The sequence below is a fragment of the Leptinotarsa decemlineata genome, unplaced genomic scaffold, assembly GCF_025532065.1.
Source record: "Leptinotarsa decemlineata unplaced genomic scaffold, Ldec_3_MD MMD2_tig00003798_RagTag_RagTag, whole genome shotgun sequence".
NCBI classification, from domain to species: Eukaryota; Metazoa; Arthropoda; class Insecta; order Coleoptera; family Chrysomelidae; genus Leptinotarsa; species Leptinotarsa decemlineata.
In genome coordinates, this window is record NW_027412596.1 from 3,660,027 (window position 1) to 3,678,035 (window position 18,009).

At 33.3% G+C, this 18,009-nt stretch overlaps 1 protein-coding gene across 1 annotated transcript; it reads right to left on the reverse strand.

Annotated features, from left to right (window-relative positions):
* Positions 1-9,683: 9,683 nt before the first annotated feature.
* On the reverse strand, positions 9,684-13,123 carry LOC141483685 (uncharacterized). Its single transcript, XM_074178486.1, has 3 exons — positions 12,617-13,123; positions 12,114-12,237; positions 9,684-10,875 (listed from the first exon to the last, which is right to left on the reverse strand). Exons 2-3 carry the CDS (start codon positions 12,235-12,237, stop codon positions 10,640-10,642), a joined length of 360 nt encoding a protein of 119 aa, XP_074034587.1. The 5' UTR covers positions 12,617-13,123; the 3' UTR covers positions 9,684-10,639.
* Positions 13,124-18,009: the final 4,886 nt, after the last annotated feature.

Here is an 18,009-nt window from a genome sequence, read left to right on the forward strand (position 1 = left end):
CTGTGGCATACGCCTCAAGAACCCTAAATGATTCCGAGCAGAATTACTCCGCGATTGAAAAAGAATTATTAGCCATTGTATGGGCCACAAAATATTTTAGGCCGTACCTGTATGGACGTAAATTTAATGTCATAACGGACCACAAACCACTACAATGGTTATTTTCACTAAAGGATCCCAACTCTAAACTACTGAGATGGAGAATCAAACTAGAAGAGTTTAACTTCTCTATAATATACAAAAAAGGCAAACTCAATACCAACGCAGACGCCTTGTCACGCGTTGAAGTACATACCAAAGAAACAAGAACTTTTTGGGAAGAGCTAGATGACATACTCCAGGAGTCCGAGCGTCTAGCAGGCCCATCTGTTTCTTTTAACCCTCAAAATTCAATTAATACTAACTTAGATACCCCAGACTACCAACCGTCTTTAGATATCTTAGAAATTGGTCAACCTTTACAAGACAATGACAACATCTCTATGGTAGTAAACGTAGAGGCACCCAACACTGAAAACCAATTCGAAGAACTATCTATTCCCCTATTAAATAATAGCAACGAAATCGAACAAACTCACGAAAACAGTACAAGGATAGACAATGAAACCACCCTAGAAAATACTCAAGAAACCGAACAAACCGATAATCATACTGTTCATTCCAACGCGGACGAAAACCCAATCGTTAATATCCCAATAGTAAATTACGCTGTTAATTATGGTCAAAACCAAATCGTTATCTCATCAGTTTTGCACTCCCCAGCTAAACCAAAGATCACAATATTATTTGAGAAAAAGAAAAGAATTAATGTTCAACTTTCTAAAAATAATTTGGAACAAGAAACTATCAAATTTATTAAAGAATATATTGTACCAGATAATCAATACCACCTATTCTTCGAAGATCCTAATTTATATGAGCCTTTCTCATTGATCTTACAAAAATATTTCAGAAGTACTTCACTTAAATTCAAAAAATGTAATAAGAAACTTCTAGATATCACGAAAAAACGGGATATAGAAAACACAATCAGAAATTATCATGAAGGAAAATCAAACCACAGAGGCATCGATGAAACACTCCAAAGAATAAAAGAAAAATATTACTGGCCGTATATGAAAAACTCGATTCAAACATTTATTAACGAATGCGAGTTGTGCCAACGATGTAAATATGATAGAAACCCCGTGAAAACACAGATGAATGTCACACCCACTGCGGTAGGTCCTTTTGAAATTGTTCACATAGATGTTTTCACCTTTGAAAAATCCAAATTTCTCACAATAATTGACAGTTTCTCAAAATATGCACAAGCATACTTTCTCGACGCTGTCGCAGGTACTGAAGTTGCGAATAATTTAATTAACTTCTTTTCACACCATGGCATTCCTAAACAAATAATTTTAGATAACGGAACTGAATTCAAAAATGCAGTAGTTACGGAACTACTTGCTTTACATAAGATTAAAGTTCACTTTTGTTCTCCAAATCATCCTCAATCAAATGGAGTCATTGAAAGATTTCATTCCACCATTTCCGAGCATCTTCGCCTTCTCAATACAAAAGGATTTTCAAAAACACCAATAAAAATGAAAATGATATATGCAATTCTAGCTTACAATCACTCCATTCATTCTGTAACTAAATTGAAACCTATTGATGTTATCAATGGTCACACAACCAGTAACGAACCTTTTGACATGAAATTAAACCAAATACTTCTGAATGACTACGTCGAACAACACAAAGAACGTGCGAAACTACTTTATTCAAAAATAAATTCCGACATTATTTCGAAGAAACAACAAACAATTTCCAAACTGAATAAAAATAGAGATTCTCCAGAAATATTTAAACGAAAACAGAAGGTATTTGTTAAAACTCACGTACGGAAAAAGAACGCTAATAAATTCGCTAAACCCAGCAAAATTACATCAGTTAATAAAGACAGAAAAATTCTATCTACTGCACATCAAGCAAAGATTCACATGGACAATGTCAAACGCCCACTTCGAAGAGTTTACTCTTTCGACAACTAAACATATGTTTATCGTTTCAGATTACCCGGAGTTCTCGCGACCCAAGAAGCAATAACACTTCGAAACCTTGAGAATAATCCCGGCTTGATTCCCGTAAAACTTGGCTCAGCAAAAGTACGAGAATTTTATCATTCGATTATTCATTATTATGATTTGAATCCGATAATAACTGAAATTAACAAATTGAAAACTAAATCATACAATCTAGAATATTTAATTTCAAAAAATGCAGATTATTTGAAAGACACCTCAAACTATTTGAGAATTTTAAAATTTGTAGAAGAAAATGCTGAAAAGAAGCTTATTGAAATACTACCACATCCAAGCAGAACTAAAAGAGGTTTAATAAATGGCTTAGGGTCAATTTTTAAAGCTGTTACCGGCAACTTAGATGCAAATGACGGTGAACGTTACGAAAATTTAATAAAACAGCTGCAGCAAAATCAAAATGCACTGACAAATAATATAAACACACAAAATACTTTAGCAATCTCTTTGATTGATAAATTCAATAAAACGGTTCAGCAAATAAATCATAATGAAGAAATGTTGGCAGAAAAAATAAATCAAATTTCAAAAATAGTTCAAAATCATGCTTACAGAGAAAATTCAAATTTTATCAAAGATATAATGAATCAATTAATCAATATGTTCGAAATGATTATATCAATTCTTCAAGACATCGAAAACTCGATATCCTTTGCAAGAATGGGAATCATGCATTCAAGTGTAATGAAAACTAATGAACTAAAAAGAGAACTAGAGTCTCTTGAAATTAAATTCAAGAAAAATCAATTACCGATAGAAATTAGTTTAGAAAATATACCTTTGATTGAAAAATTAATTAAAATTGATTGTTACATACTCAACAACAAGATAACCTATATTCTCCATGTGCCAATAACCTATTCCTCTGAACTGAACATTTACCATCTTTATTCAACTCCTATTTATACAGGGGGTCAGTTTAAGGCAATAGTACCGCGAAATAAATATTTACTAAAAAATGAATTGTACTACGCATTCATGAGCGACGCTTGCATGAAAATCCGTCCACAGTTATACATCTGTGAACAAGCTGACCTCTTCGAAGCAAAAAACACCAACCCTTGTGAAATCCAGCTTATAGACATCAAGGATCCATCCAGCTGCCAGCAAATAGATATCCACCTAACCCAATCAATGTTCAAACGTCTCGAAGAATCCAACCAATGGATTGGCCTCTTACCAAATGAAGAAACCATTAAAATGAAATGCCATCAACAAGAAGAAATGACCAAACTGATTGGCTCATTCTTAATCGAGATCCCAAATGGTTGCCAATTGACGACATTCCAAGAAGTCATTTCCAATGAAATTCGTTTAGCCACGCAGAGTAAGCCGATTTTATTTCCTGAAGTAAACATACCCAAGCAAATTTCAGCAACAAAACTGAACCTGAGTCTTCATCTGGACCAAATTGAATTAGACGAGCTACACGACATCAAGTCGAGAATAATTGAAAACCGTCTTCTATCAAGAACAGACTTTATCCCATTTACCCCCAGTGCATGGACTGTCATCATATACTGTATTCTGGTAGTCTTCATGACTTACTTCATCTACCAAAGAGTGCAACGAACCAGATCGAAGTCCAAGGAACCTTTGGAAGCGCCAATAGAACTTCGAACCGTTCAACTTCCTCAGTAACCCTCCGAAGTTGAATCTGCGAAGGGAGGAATTACATCATGCCGCCACCAGAGAAGAAGCGAACTCAGCATTATCTCCTGACTCTGCAGAATTTACTTGTTTGCTCATTTGTTTCATTCAATTCAGTCAGTAACTAGCATTCACACTGTTAACATCGTTCTTTTGAGCTGAAAGTTGTATTTCATAAATAAATAAATCTTTTTAAAAAGGAATTTTCATCACTCGTTGATGTTTTTAATGGGAAAGTTTGCCTTCTTCAAACAAAAAATCAAAACTTTCCTCTTTATAATATTAGTGTAGATTATTGATTAATATAATATTATTGTAAATAAGCATTAAAAAGAATTTAGGTTCACGGACTTTTATGGCCTTAGTAGTCCCTGTTGACGAATGCGGAATAAATTATTACCTGCGAAAAGGTCAAAAAGGTACAGGTGACGAAACAAGAAATTTTGGGGCAGGTGACGAATCACGAATTGACGAAACAAGAACAAATCGTTCCGTTCAATTAAAAATTCAGAATGATTCCTTTTGCAAAATATGACTGATAAACAAGCTGCTTTCTTTATGCACCAGGCATTATGACTCCAGACGAAAACGGAACTGACACGCCACTGAGACGTGACTGATGTGTGTGAATAGACCTTTAATGGTAGTTCCATTCATTGCACATAGGTTAGGTTAGGTTAAAAATGTTTAATTCAGATAAAATAATCCCAATTTATGTTTATTCTCCTTAGTTTCAATTGCTCATATAGAAATGAAACGTTTAACATATAACGAACTCAACGGAAACAACATATCTACCACTCTTTTCGATTAACGTTACACCGGTTATCAGTTAGTGACGTAATATTACATTGCGCTGTTACCACTTTAGCATCTTTCAGTATGGGAATCCAAATCCGGTTAGGCGTTATTGCCTGCTCTTTTCTGTTGTAGTTTTCCATATGTTTATGGACTTCTATGGCTTCCCGTACAAGCCGAATGTGGTATCCATGATCGGGGGAAAGTAGTTTCAGATCTTCAAACAGTGTCATGTGATCTTCACTAAGCGCGTGTTTCGCTACTGCCGATTTTTCTACTTTACCTAATCTACAGTTTCTTCGATGTTCATTCCGTCTTGTACACATGGATCTTTTGGTGGTATAGTCGAAGTAACCGATATAGTAATTTTAAAGCTATCGGCGAACTCAAAGGCCAAAAAAACCAATACAAAGAAATAATGCCGCGACGAATTGGTCCACGTGGACTGAAACATTGGCGGTTCGTATTGGATAATTTTTACTAAACGAGTTTTATGATTGGCTGAAGAGTCATAAAATTGAATTTGAAGTTATGTTACGGTGACCAATAGAATGTGTTAGAAGAGTCGTGTTGCCAATGTTCAGTTCAGGAACTGATCACGATTTGAGTGTTGAAATTCGATATTGGTGAAGTTATAATTACTTAAAATTTTTGTTATTTGTTTAAAATGAGGCGTCCTTGGACAAGTACTAATAGTAATAACGAGTGTGATAACAATGCAGACATTTTCCTGTGTAGTGACTTCAATAGCGCTGGTGAACAATGCGAAAAAGAGATACCACTGAATAAGATTCGGATGCATTTGAATATTGAAACACAGACTGTATGTTTCAATGTATATAAGAATCTACATATCAAGTTTGGTTTCGAGGGAAAAAAATTATTACAAGCAATATCAGATTTGACCGAAATTCCTTTCTCAACTGTACGTAAAATAGTCAAAAACAAACCTTATGAACGCAAGACGCGATTTGATGCGAGATTACCGAAACCTGTAGATATTTATCTAATAAAATCATAAAAAAAAATAAACGACTGTTACAAAAGCAATGAGATTCTTACAATTGAAATAATAAGGTAGAAATTGAATACTTCCAGCCGTAATGTGAGCTGCTGTCACAAAACTCTTCAGAATTGGATAAAGAAACTAGGGTTTAGATTTAAAATAATAAACAAACGTCAAACTGTTATAGAAATCAGAAGAATAGTGTAATTGTGTAACAAATACTTAGAACAAATAACTAAATATAGACAAGAACAGCGGCAAATTTTCTATTTGGACGAAACTTGGTATGACACTCACGACACAGTGGATTGATGGTTCGAGAATGTGTACGTCTAACATGCCTGCAAACAAAAGATCGCGACTAATCATTGTGCATTGCGGAGGAAGTAAAGGATGGGTTCCGAATTCTTTGAAATTATGTGGAAAAAAACTTGAGGACTGCAATGTTGACTACTATAAGAACATGGAAGCTAATATTTTTGAGGAATCGTTTGAAAACACATTGATCCTAAATTTGGATGCGAATAGTGTAATAGTTCTTGACAACGACAAGAAACGACAAAATCGAGAAAAGATGAAATACAAAGTTTTTCAATGGATAACAATTTGTATTTTGAAGATAACTATACCAAAAACCAACTATTTGAAGTTTTACAGACGAAAACGTTTGAAAAAGTGTATGCCCTTGTGGCTATTGCTGAAAAGTATGGACACACCATATTGAGACTTATATATGAGATATATATATATATATATATATATATATATATATATATATATACAGTGTGTCAATTTGAAAACTTCCCACCCTCAATATCTCCCTTCCAGTACATAATATGAAAAAATGGTCAGACAGGTCAACTTTATTTGCAAGGGGGACACTATGAATGAATATTTTCAACCCTCGGGGTTCAACCCCCTAGGAGGGGTGGATGTTACCCTCAGAATTTCAAATGGAAAGGGGGGTCAAGTGGCACATCATTTTGAAGGGCATTCAATTCGCTTGCCGACGGTGCCCTCATTTATTATTTTCCGATCAGCAGTATCCGAAAATGTAGTTCTAAACTAATAGAAGTAATTAGAATTGGCCTATACTAAAATGCCTGGTTATCAAGTTAGTATGCAAAGAAATACAATTTATTGACTCTCTTATAAGTAAAACTTGTGATGACGGGTCAGCTTTTCAACTTTCCATCAGGGGTAAAATTAGACAAGCCTCAAAAAATTTACATTAATTAGTTATCTGATTTCGGTGACTTTCATTTGGGTTTATTATCGGATTTAAAACTCTTATCCCTTTTTTGTTACTTCTGCTATAAAAAGTATCGTTTTTTGAGCAAAAAAGCTGTTCATCGCATTCAAGCCATTTGGTAGTACTATCATTTCAGTTTCATTTGTTGAGCTGATCAGCGATACCTTAGAAAGTGTATAAATTGTAAGAATGGTTTACACTATCCAAGACCGAATTGAAATAATTTTTATTTATGGAGAGGTGGGCAAGTGCGCACGAAGGGCGGCATCTCTTTTTAATGAAAGAAATCCAAATCTTAATATAAGTCACCGGTATGTGCTTGATTTGGTGACAAAGTTTTCCAAAACTGGTTCGGTGAAGAATAAAAAAAGGAATAACCCCAGAGTACTGAATGAGGATGCTCAAATTGAGGTGTTGGGAACATTTGCTGCAGAGCCGACTAGCTCCTTACGATCAGTAGCAGAACAGACGGGAATGTCACACGAGACTGTAAGGAAAGCACTGAAAATGCACAAATTTCATCCATATAAAATGCAGATTCTCCACGAGCTCCATGAGGATGATTATGACAGAAGAATAGAATTCTGTGAAATCATGACTCTTCGAATCAATGCTTTACCTAATCTTCTGTTCAATATCTGTTTCAGTGATGAATGTTCATTTTTCCTGAATGGCAATGTTAATAGGCAAAATTGTCGCTATTGGAGTGACGAAAACCCTCACAATTTTCGAGAAGGACATACACAACACCCACAAAAAGTTAATGTTTGGGCTGGTATTCTTGGAAATGCCATTATCGGACCTTTATTTTTTGAAGAAAACTTGAATGGTGATCTGTACCTAGATATGCTTCAAGCACCTATCGATCCACTTATAACTCACGAGCTCGAAACTCAAATTGATGCACACGGTAATTTACTGTTGCAGGAAGATTTGTTACATTTCCAACAGGACGGTGCGCCACCTCATTATTTTCGCCCCGTCCGACAATGGTTGAACGAGCGATTCCGGGAGAGATGGATTGGCAGAAGGGGATCAATTGAGTGGCCACCGAGATCACCGGATTTGACTCCATTAGATTTTTTTCTTTGGGGATATCTCAAATCTGTCGTTTATAAAACACAGCCCACTGATATGGATGACCTCAAAGGACGAATTACAGCAGCATGCCGGTCAATTAGTGGTGAAGTTTTCCAAAATGTTCGAGAGGAGTTCGAAAACAGACTGTATTACTGTTTAGAGCAGAATGGACAACATTTTGAACATATTATCAGATAAAGCGTAACAAGATGGTTGAAATTTGTTTTTTGCAATTTAGTATTTTTTGTTTGCACTCGATGCGTATTTCGTTAACTAAGTAGTTCTACATTCCTCTCACATCCACGAATTCGAATATTACTCAAGGGTTGGAACGATGCTACCTAGTACGATGCTCACCTTTTCCAATAGTCCATTACAATCATTTGTTTTGAATACCAACCTGAATACCAAACATCTAGTGCGGGCGAGTTTTAATCATTTATTCTTATTCACTTCTAATCACCGTTCGTTTGGAACGTTATTGTTCAAAAACTGCTCATCAAAAACTAATGAAAAAGGTATCATTGGCAAGAGAATTGAATGCCCTTCAAAATGATGTGCCACTTGACCCCCCTTTCCATTTGAAATTCTGAGGGTAACATCCACCCCTCCTAGGGGGTTGAACCCCGAGGGTTGAAAATATTCATTCAGAGTGTCCCCCTTGCAAATAAAGTTGACCTGTCTGACCATTTTTTCATATTATGTACTGGAAGGGAGATATTGAGGGTGGGAAGTTTTCAAATTGACACACTGTATATATATATATATATATATATATAAAAACAGAAGTTAATATCGGACATAGCACTCATGAAAGTGGCAAACCATAGACACGTGTTTCGGGCTTTGGCCCATCATCAGTATGGTGCAGCCAAGTGTAAGGATGGGCAACACTTGGTTACCAAAAGATAGAAATACAAATGCACGGAGCCACCAACAGGAGCCAACCGCACATTTGTGGTTTCAGTTGATAGATCTCGTGTTCACAAGAAAACTATCAATATCACCACGGAGAGTTTTCTTGTGAACACGAGATCTATCAACTGAAACCACAAATGTGCGGTTGGCTCCTGTTGGTGGCTCCGTGCATTTGTATTTCTATCTTTTGGTAACCAAGTGTTGCCCATTCTTACACTTGGCTGCACCATACTGATGATGGGCCAAAAGCCCGAAACACGTGTCTATGGTTTGCCACTTTCATGAGTGCTATGTCCGATATTAACTTCTGTTTCTATATCAAGACACTCAATAACTTTCATATTTGTATATATATATATATATATATATATATATATATATATATATATATATATATATATATATATATATATATATATATATATGTATATATATATATATAAATATATATATATATATATATATATATATATATATATATATATATATATATATATATATACCGACTACCCTACTCTATCTAGATAGAGTAGGGCCTAGAGGATGACAGCACGACCAGCTGTCGAAAGCGCTCGCAGATAATTAAACAGAAGTTATAGAAATTCAGTAATATATATATATATATATATATATATATATATATATATATATATATATATATATATATATATATATATATATATATATATATATATATATATATATATATATATATATATATATCAACGGAAAAAACAGATTTCAAACAGATTTGTACTGCATCAGGTACTCTTCACACGTTGAAAGGCAAGACCTCTAACGAGGTCTTGCCTTTTAACGTGTGATTCCTAATATGAATGCCCTCCAAAAGAAATATTCTTGATTAAAATTAAAAGTTTGTTGCGGAATTAAACATTTTTCATCAGTTTTTCTAATAAAAAAAATATTGTATGGTCTGTGTGTGTGTCTGTGTCAAAACAAAAAAAAAATAGATGACAGAATCAATGAAACCATATGAAAATATTATTCTGTTCATTTGTATCAAAACAAAATAATAATAATATAATTATTATAAGCTATTTATTCACCTTCGAAAAATTTTTACTGAAAACATGTTACAATAGTCACGCAATAGTTTTTTGTTTCGGTACGTCACAATATTGTGGAGAGTATTCTCAAACTAAAAAATATATAAGTATGAAAAAATTGTTAGTGTATCAAAAATAAGATATTTACATATATAAAACCAGTCACACTTATACATATATAAACAGTTTTACCTTTAGAGGGACACAGATGGAAAACACAGAACCATTAATCACAAAATCTGTAGTCCACAGTCTTAACAAGCAAAAATAAGTATTAAGACCGATGAATGAAAAAAAATCATCTATAGTGGATTCAGTGACAATGATTGTTTTAGATGGTATTTGATTACTATAACTAATTGTTTTAAAATATTAAGTTTGGCATTTTTTGTCCCTGCTCTTGTTTTTATTCTACTTGAAATATCTTTACAGTATTTGAAAATTTGTAACTTGCGTAACAACAGATCAACAATATATTTTCAGTGTTATTTACATTTTTCTTGTGCCTCAAACCAGTAGGCACAGTATTTTTTGACATACTGGTTATAACACAGCATTGTCTCATGTGAATTGCCTCATAAAACTTGAGGGAGTTTTCAAACCACTTGAGTTTTGAATATTGTAATTTTTGTAAAAAGTCAATAAGTCATCATCATCTGCCAAATCTTCCTCGCTTTGTAAAATAACTCTATATTCACGAAATTTAAATCGGTCTGAACATTTTTTTACTAAGTAACCAGCAAGGTATACTACTGCGCAGGATTTCACTGTTGCGGAAAAATCATCTATTGTATCTGCAGGTAGGTGCATTTGATGTTTCTGATGCTTTACTTGAATTTGAAGACTTCTCCTCGGTCGTATCTAGAGAAGTGTCCTCTACTGTATTAAAAATGTTTTCATCCTCATCCAGTGATCCTGGCAACCGTTTGTGTTGAAGAAATTGTGGGTCGAAATGTCTGCTACACAAAAATTTGTTACTTAGTGATTTTGGGCTCAGACCAGGCAATGTGATGTTGCCTGAAAAATAAAAAATATTTATTGGTAAATCGATAAAACAACTTGTTGAAGTTTTCATTTTTACAAGATTTTATTTAGTTTCACCTATATCGGTATCTGTGTGTCTGTATACAAATCTTGCAAGTTAAATTTAACACACTTTTATTCACTCGATTGATTTGGAATTTGTTAAGTGTAGGTAATTCCGATTAAAATGCATTATGAAATTTTTGTTAGAAAAAAACAAAACAGAATGGCGGCTCCATTATGGCGGACAACATTTGTGATTATCGTCCAATTCTATCCAAAACTGGTATCTGGGGGGTTTTCAAGGTAGGAGATTTTTTATTTAGTTTTACCTGTTGCGGTGTCTGACTGTGTCCACATACTTCACCTTGTGTGACTTTCATAATAAATATCCATCATTTCGTGTTTTCTCTTTAATAAATTTTAGAGTAGTAAAAAGTTATTTTTAAAATTCGATATTTCGAAAACGGTTGAATTTAGGAAATGATGTGCTATATCAATTTTGTTCAGAATTTCAATCAGAATGAAAATATGGAATAATGCATAAGGTGTTTTTTTGAAGAAAAAGCAACTTTATTTCTTCAAGACTTTTTGATTCATCCTGTTTTTTACTAATTTTTATTTAGCGTGGTAGATTTGGAAAAACCCTAAAACTTCTGTATTTTAATATTTTTGGCTAGCTATCTAACTTTAAGAGATAATCGACTGTTTCCATACATATCAGCGACCCTTCATAAAAAAATGATGCAACAGTCATTGATAATCATCCACTGATAATTATTATTTCAATATTGAGCAAAGTGATGATGATGGTGGTGACAGGCGTGGTTGAAGAAAATTACCCTAAAGCTTTGCGGTCTAACCAAAACTGTGCCTTACATGAAATACTGTTGAAAAAATTAGGGATTACAGGTATTTCGCTTGATTAAATAAGAACCTATCTTACAAACTGCCAACAACTAGTAGGTACTGTTCATGGTACTCTGTCAAACTTCCAAACTGTCAAAAACAGCTTCCAAGGGTCTGTTTTGGTGGTTCAATTAGATAAGAGAGACAAGAAGAACCATATATCATTATTATTGGCAAAACTTTTACTTGAAGATAGTTATTGATTTTTTTTGTAATATTGATATAAGAGTAGGACTCTTGCAGAATAATAGATACATTGGAAGTTACTTTACATCAACATATTTTGAAATTGATATATTTTGGGAACTGTTGAGGTTTCTTACCTGAATGGATTATCCATTGTTTACATCTTGTGGAATCTTTGACTGGAAAACGGAAAAACCTCAAACTATGGTCATTTCTAGTTGAGACTCCACATTTGTTGTAGGCACATTTATTTCCAGACATCTGGAAATAAAGATGAAATTGTAAAAGGAACAAAGGGCTAACAACTCAATTAAGTAAATTTGCTGATAAAAATAATCTCATTATTCATAAAATTTTCACCAGTTAGTGCACATTCATCACATATTTTGAAATATAAAAATATTTATTGCAAAATGACCAACACCAACTTGAAAAATAGGTCACTTGTTTTACAAGTCTACTAGCCAAAGACCAAAGAAATCAAAATGGCAAATTTTAATGTATAATTTTTCACATTAGGTATGTAGAGAGGGTGCACCAGAAGGTGAAATGTTATATGTCCCAAGATTATTTTGGCAAACAATGGTCATTTAGTTTCATTTTGATGACTGCACAATTTATTCAGGTCGTGAATAAATACCTCCTACAACATAACCTAGTGCGTCCACTTTCATTTGTTGAATAATTCATTTTGGAAATACATTAGATGGGGATCTAATAACACGAAATAACATGAATATATTTTTCCCTTTTTTCGATGTTCTGTTACAAGTCACTCACAATTATTGTCTTATAAAAGTACAAATAACACAAACTAATAACTACTGAAAATACAAATAACACAAACTGATCACGAAGAAAACAATTGTTATTCTGATCTCAGAACCACAAAAATTCACTACTAATAACCTCTTATATGTCTATAAATTGCAACGCAAATGAGCACGTCACGAAGATAAAGCCTGTCAGAAACATAAAACTAATCATTGACAACTTTTTACTACTACACTGACTATAAATGTATAGACAATGTCACTGTTCTTATATGGTAGGTGGGCTCCATCTTATATCACCTCCAAGGACTGACTTCTTCGCGAAGGTTCATAACTTCTGGATAACCATCATTCTGCAACCCATAATACAATTAAATCTATATAATTTCATACAGTTATTCAACTATTCACTTCATAATCGTGTAATTTATGTGATATTCGCATGATTCTTGGACGAAGCACTCAAAAAATAATAAGCAACCGCAGACATGTGTTTCTAGCTCATTAGTTGTCATCAAATTTCACAAGTAGCTTTCTCCGCATCAAATAATTGCTAGATAGAAATAAATGATTTCACTGTTCTTATATAGTAGGTAGCTCTATCTTACAGTGTCATCCCCAAAGTACGCACCATATGGAAAACTTATTTATTAAGGTTTTTCGACAAAAAGTTATTCATGATAAAAGTTTGTGCATCCCCTGAAACTAATCATGCACCAATGAAATACAGTAAATCACACGTAATATACGAGGAGCCTTCAAATATTTGATTTTGAGACAGGAGTAAAGTACTCTTATTTTGGAAAATCTCAGGAAATGTTATTCAGAAAACTTGTTTAGCTTCAAGAAATACATCTAGATTCCAAGTCATGAGCATCTAAGTGAAGTTTTATTTTTTTTACTCATTTTTTAAAATGGAGACTACGAAAATAAATATTTGCAAAAACGATTAATAGACAGCATCCTGTATAGGACGCTTTATTTAAAAAGCCTGCAATATTACAAATTACACAATTATGGTGCTAACCACGGTCGAATATTTTGAAGAGTGAAATAATATTCAAAGTTTTTGGTGCAAAGTTATTTAATTTTTTGTTAACACCGAAAATTACTCGAAATCATACAGTATTGTAACAAGAACTTAATATTCAATAATATCAAATTACAAAACATCCAAATAAAATAGGTATTTTGAAACAAACTCATTGATTTTCTGGATATTATTTTGGAGAATCATTTTGGATAAGAAAATCTCCAGAAAATCAATGAGTTTGTTCCAAAATACCAATTTTATTTTGATGTTTTGTGATTTGATATTGTTGAATATTGAGTTCTTGTTACAATACAGTATAATTCTGGGTAATTTTCGGTGTTAACAAAAAATAAAAATAACTTTGCACCAAAAACTTCGAAAATTATTTCACTCTTGAAAAAAAGTTGACCGTGGTTAACACCATAGTTGTGTAATTCGCAATATTATAGGCTTCGGAGGTTAACCTACAGGATGCTGTCTATTTATCGTTTTAGCAAATTTTTTTTCGTAGTCCCCATTTTAAAAAAACGGGTAGAAAACTAAAACTTTGCTTGGTTGGCCATGACTTGAAATCTAGATGTACTGAACAACTTTTTTGAATAACATTCCCCGAAAATTTTCAAAATAAGAGTACTTTACTCCTGTCTCAAAATCAAATATTTGAAGGCTCCTCGTATATTACGTGTGATTTACTGTATTTAGGGGATGCACAAACTTTCATCAGGAATAACTTTTTGTCGAAAAATCCTCAATAAATAAGTTTCCCATATGGTGCGTACTTTGGGGATGACACTGTATATCTCCTCCAAAGACTGACTTCGCGAAGGTTCATAACTTCTGAATAACCGACATTCTGTAACCCATAATACAATTAAATGTATATAATTTCATATAGTTATTCAACTGTTCACTTTATAATCGTGTAATTTATGTGATATTTGCATGATTCTTGGAAGAAGCACTCAAAAAATAATAAGCAAACCGCAAACACGTGTTTCTAGCTCATTGACTGTCATCAGTACGTTATAGCCAAGTGCAAGGTTAGGCAACACTTGGTTGCAGAAACATCACAATGTCACGTAGATAGCTGAAGCTACCTCGTGGTGACTTCAGTGAAATCTCTAACCCGAGATGACCTGACCAAAACCACAAAGTGCGACTGGCTTCTATTGACTCCATGCATTTATTTGTGTTGTTTTTGCAACCAAGTGTTGCCCAATCTTGCACTTGGCTATACCGTACTGATGACAGCTAATCAGCTAAACACGTGTCTTTGGTTTGCTCATTACTTTTTGAGTGCTTCATCCAAAAATTTCTGACTGCAACCTCACGAATTAAACCGATTTATAGTTAATCCAGTCACTAATTATTCTGTTATATATATATATATATATATATATATATATATATATATATATATATATATATATATATATATATTCCTTTATTTTCAGTATTTTAATATTAATGTATGTCACAAAAAGGATTTGAAGCTTTATAACTTCTATATAATTATATACGAGCGTTCAAGAAATCTTCCTACTAGAGAACGGCGTTTATGTAAAATAAACGTCCTGAGAACTTCCAAAATTAATCTCCAGCGAATGAAATGCAATGTGAATCACTACTTTCGCACAGACACCGATCTAAGAGCACATTAAGGATATTCCTGTAGTGCTTGTGTTTCGTCCTGAAACATTTTTTTGAATAATTTTTATAAGAAAATATCTAGTTTAGTTTTTTATTGAAGAAAGCTTATACTATGATATGTCATATGCACTAAATGTATACTACCAGAATTGTCGGGGATTGAAGTGTGGTGATTTTTTCAAAAGTATTTCACAGGGATACTAGTTGGCGAAATTTGAAGCAGTTCTAGTGGAAATCAAGGTGAGTGTAGTCAAATATACTTCACGCGGCCTTTATGTTTCTACACGATGGTCTCATAGCGTTTATGAGTCGATGTTTGGATTCATTCAAATTTTTATATCGCATATAAGTAACAATTTTGAAATAGGAGTTTTCGGTTATTTATGGATGTGAAAAATGCCCAAAACAGAACATTAGATTTTTGGTTATTCTTTCAGAAAATAACACAAATAGGTGCTAAGTTAGTAGGGTCGAATTTCCTCTAGTTCAGGAAGATATGTATCATCCTGCCTTAGGTATATCAATTGCTAAGGATTTTGATAATAAACCAGATAGAAATACTCCTGAATTATTCATATATAATTAAAAAAATCTGATTTCGAAGCTATGAGTCGTTGTATTGGGAAAGCTAACTGAAGTAAGATTTTCGGAAAAAATGTTGATGGAAGAAAAAACAATATTTCAAAAATCCAGATGAAAATTTGATAGGAAATGAAGCATATTTTTGGAATCACGTGAATAATAAGAGAAATACCTCTTTAAATGAAGACGAATTTATATATAGAGGAATTAAAAAATAATTCAAATTTTGAGTCAAGAAACAATGAAAGTAACGAAATTTCTTTACTTCGGACTTTCATTGTCTGATATTATATAAAATGATTTGAAATCTCTAAAAGAATCAATACAAATGAAAAATTGAAAAAAAGCAAAAGAAAACAAAAAATGAAATAACAGTGAAATAATAAAAAAGTATAGAACAATTACAAAAAATTCAAAATTAGGAGATTGCAAGACAAGTTACTTCACGACGTTTCGATTGTTAGTATGCACAATCGTCTTCGGGTGATGACTGGACTAATTCCTCCGAGAGATGACGGTTTGGCAGGAGTTAGCTATTTTTCGTTTGCATATGGGTTTCCATATGTTGCTTACTTCTACACTAGCTTGACTGAATACATTGTTGGACAATATGTATGCGGCTTCTTTGAATTTCTTTCTAAACCAGTGTTTCTCTTTGGGTATGATCTCAGCTTGGGACCACTCGATGTTATGTTGATGGCTCCAAACATGCTCTGCACCTGATTTGCTGGTTTTCCCCTCGCTGTGTGTTTTCCCCCTCGGCAAATCGAACGTTCAATTGCCTCTTATTTTCACCGATATAGAATTTTCCACACTCACAGGGTATCAGGTAAATGCAATTCTTGGAATCGCAGTCCGCGTTAGGGGACGGCTTCTCTTCCTTGCGAAGCTTTTGCTGTCTTTTATCCAAAGTCTACTCCACCATCACTTTGGTCAATCACCTTCAAAAGTAACGAAAGTTTTTCATTGCATGCAATTACCGATATCGTGAAAAACGGAAACCTAAAAAATCAGCGGAAGTGAATGGCATACCACAATACATCATCAAAGCTTGTAATGACTATTATTATGTTTCCTTCTGCATGGAAAACATCGATAATATCTCCAATTTTCAAATCAGGCAATGAAACGTCTATTGAATATTATAGGCCAATATCTATTATGTGTACCCCAGCTAAATTAATTGAACATATTGTATACAACAGATTATATCAGTTTCTTGCAAAGTATGTCAGTGTTTTGTAAGAAATGAATCTGTAGAGTCAAACTTGTTAAAATTCACTCACAAAGCATAAGAGGTATCTTATAACTTTATAACAAATCTCTACTGGATCATATCTATGCAGACTTCCAAAAAGTTTTCGATAAAGTAGATCATGATATTTTATTTTTGAAGCTGAGTCTTTATGAGTGAACTAAAAATATTCTCAAATTGTTCGACAGCTATTTGGAAAACAGATATTCACTGATAGACACTGACATGACCTTCTTCAAGATCAAATGTGCACAAAATCCGTTATTTTATTGATGTCATTGAGGTGGCTATACTAATTTTCTCAACAATTGAACATGAATATTCACTCAAAACCTTTAAAAAATATGCAGTTTCTTATAAATAGATTAATTGTCATTGTTGGTCACTTTTTTCAATTAGAATTGAAAAATACACAGGAGGTCCTATAAAATGTTCTGACATGTAAAAAATATTCGATTGACCTTGTCAAATTTTTCATGCATGATTTACGCATTTCATGCATAACCTAGAGTTTCATCACGGACAAATAACTATTTTCAATGTAATTCATAATATAACCTTTTTTTCAGCGGGAAATGTTCTTGATTATCTCAGACGTGAAAAATTAATCAGTCTCTTTTGTTTTAATGAAGTCGTTTTTGTTAAATTTTAGATGATCAATGAATAATAAGTATAGTCGAAGTGAACGATATTGTGCATAGTTAAAGTTGTTGGCACTCTCAAAGACCCAAAAAACGAAT

Coding starts and splice junctions, on each gene's coding strand:
- LOC141483685 (XM_074178486.1), bottom strand. CDS start 12,237: ATGTCTGGAAATAAATGTGCCTACAACAAATGTGGAGTCTCAACTAGA. Junction 10,876..12,113: donor ACAATGGATAATCCATTCAG/GTAAGAAACCTC, acceptor TTTATTTTTCAG/GCAACATCACATTGCCTGGT.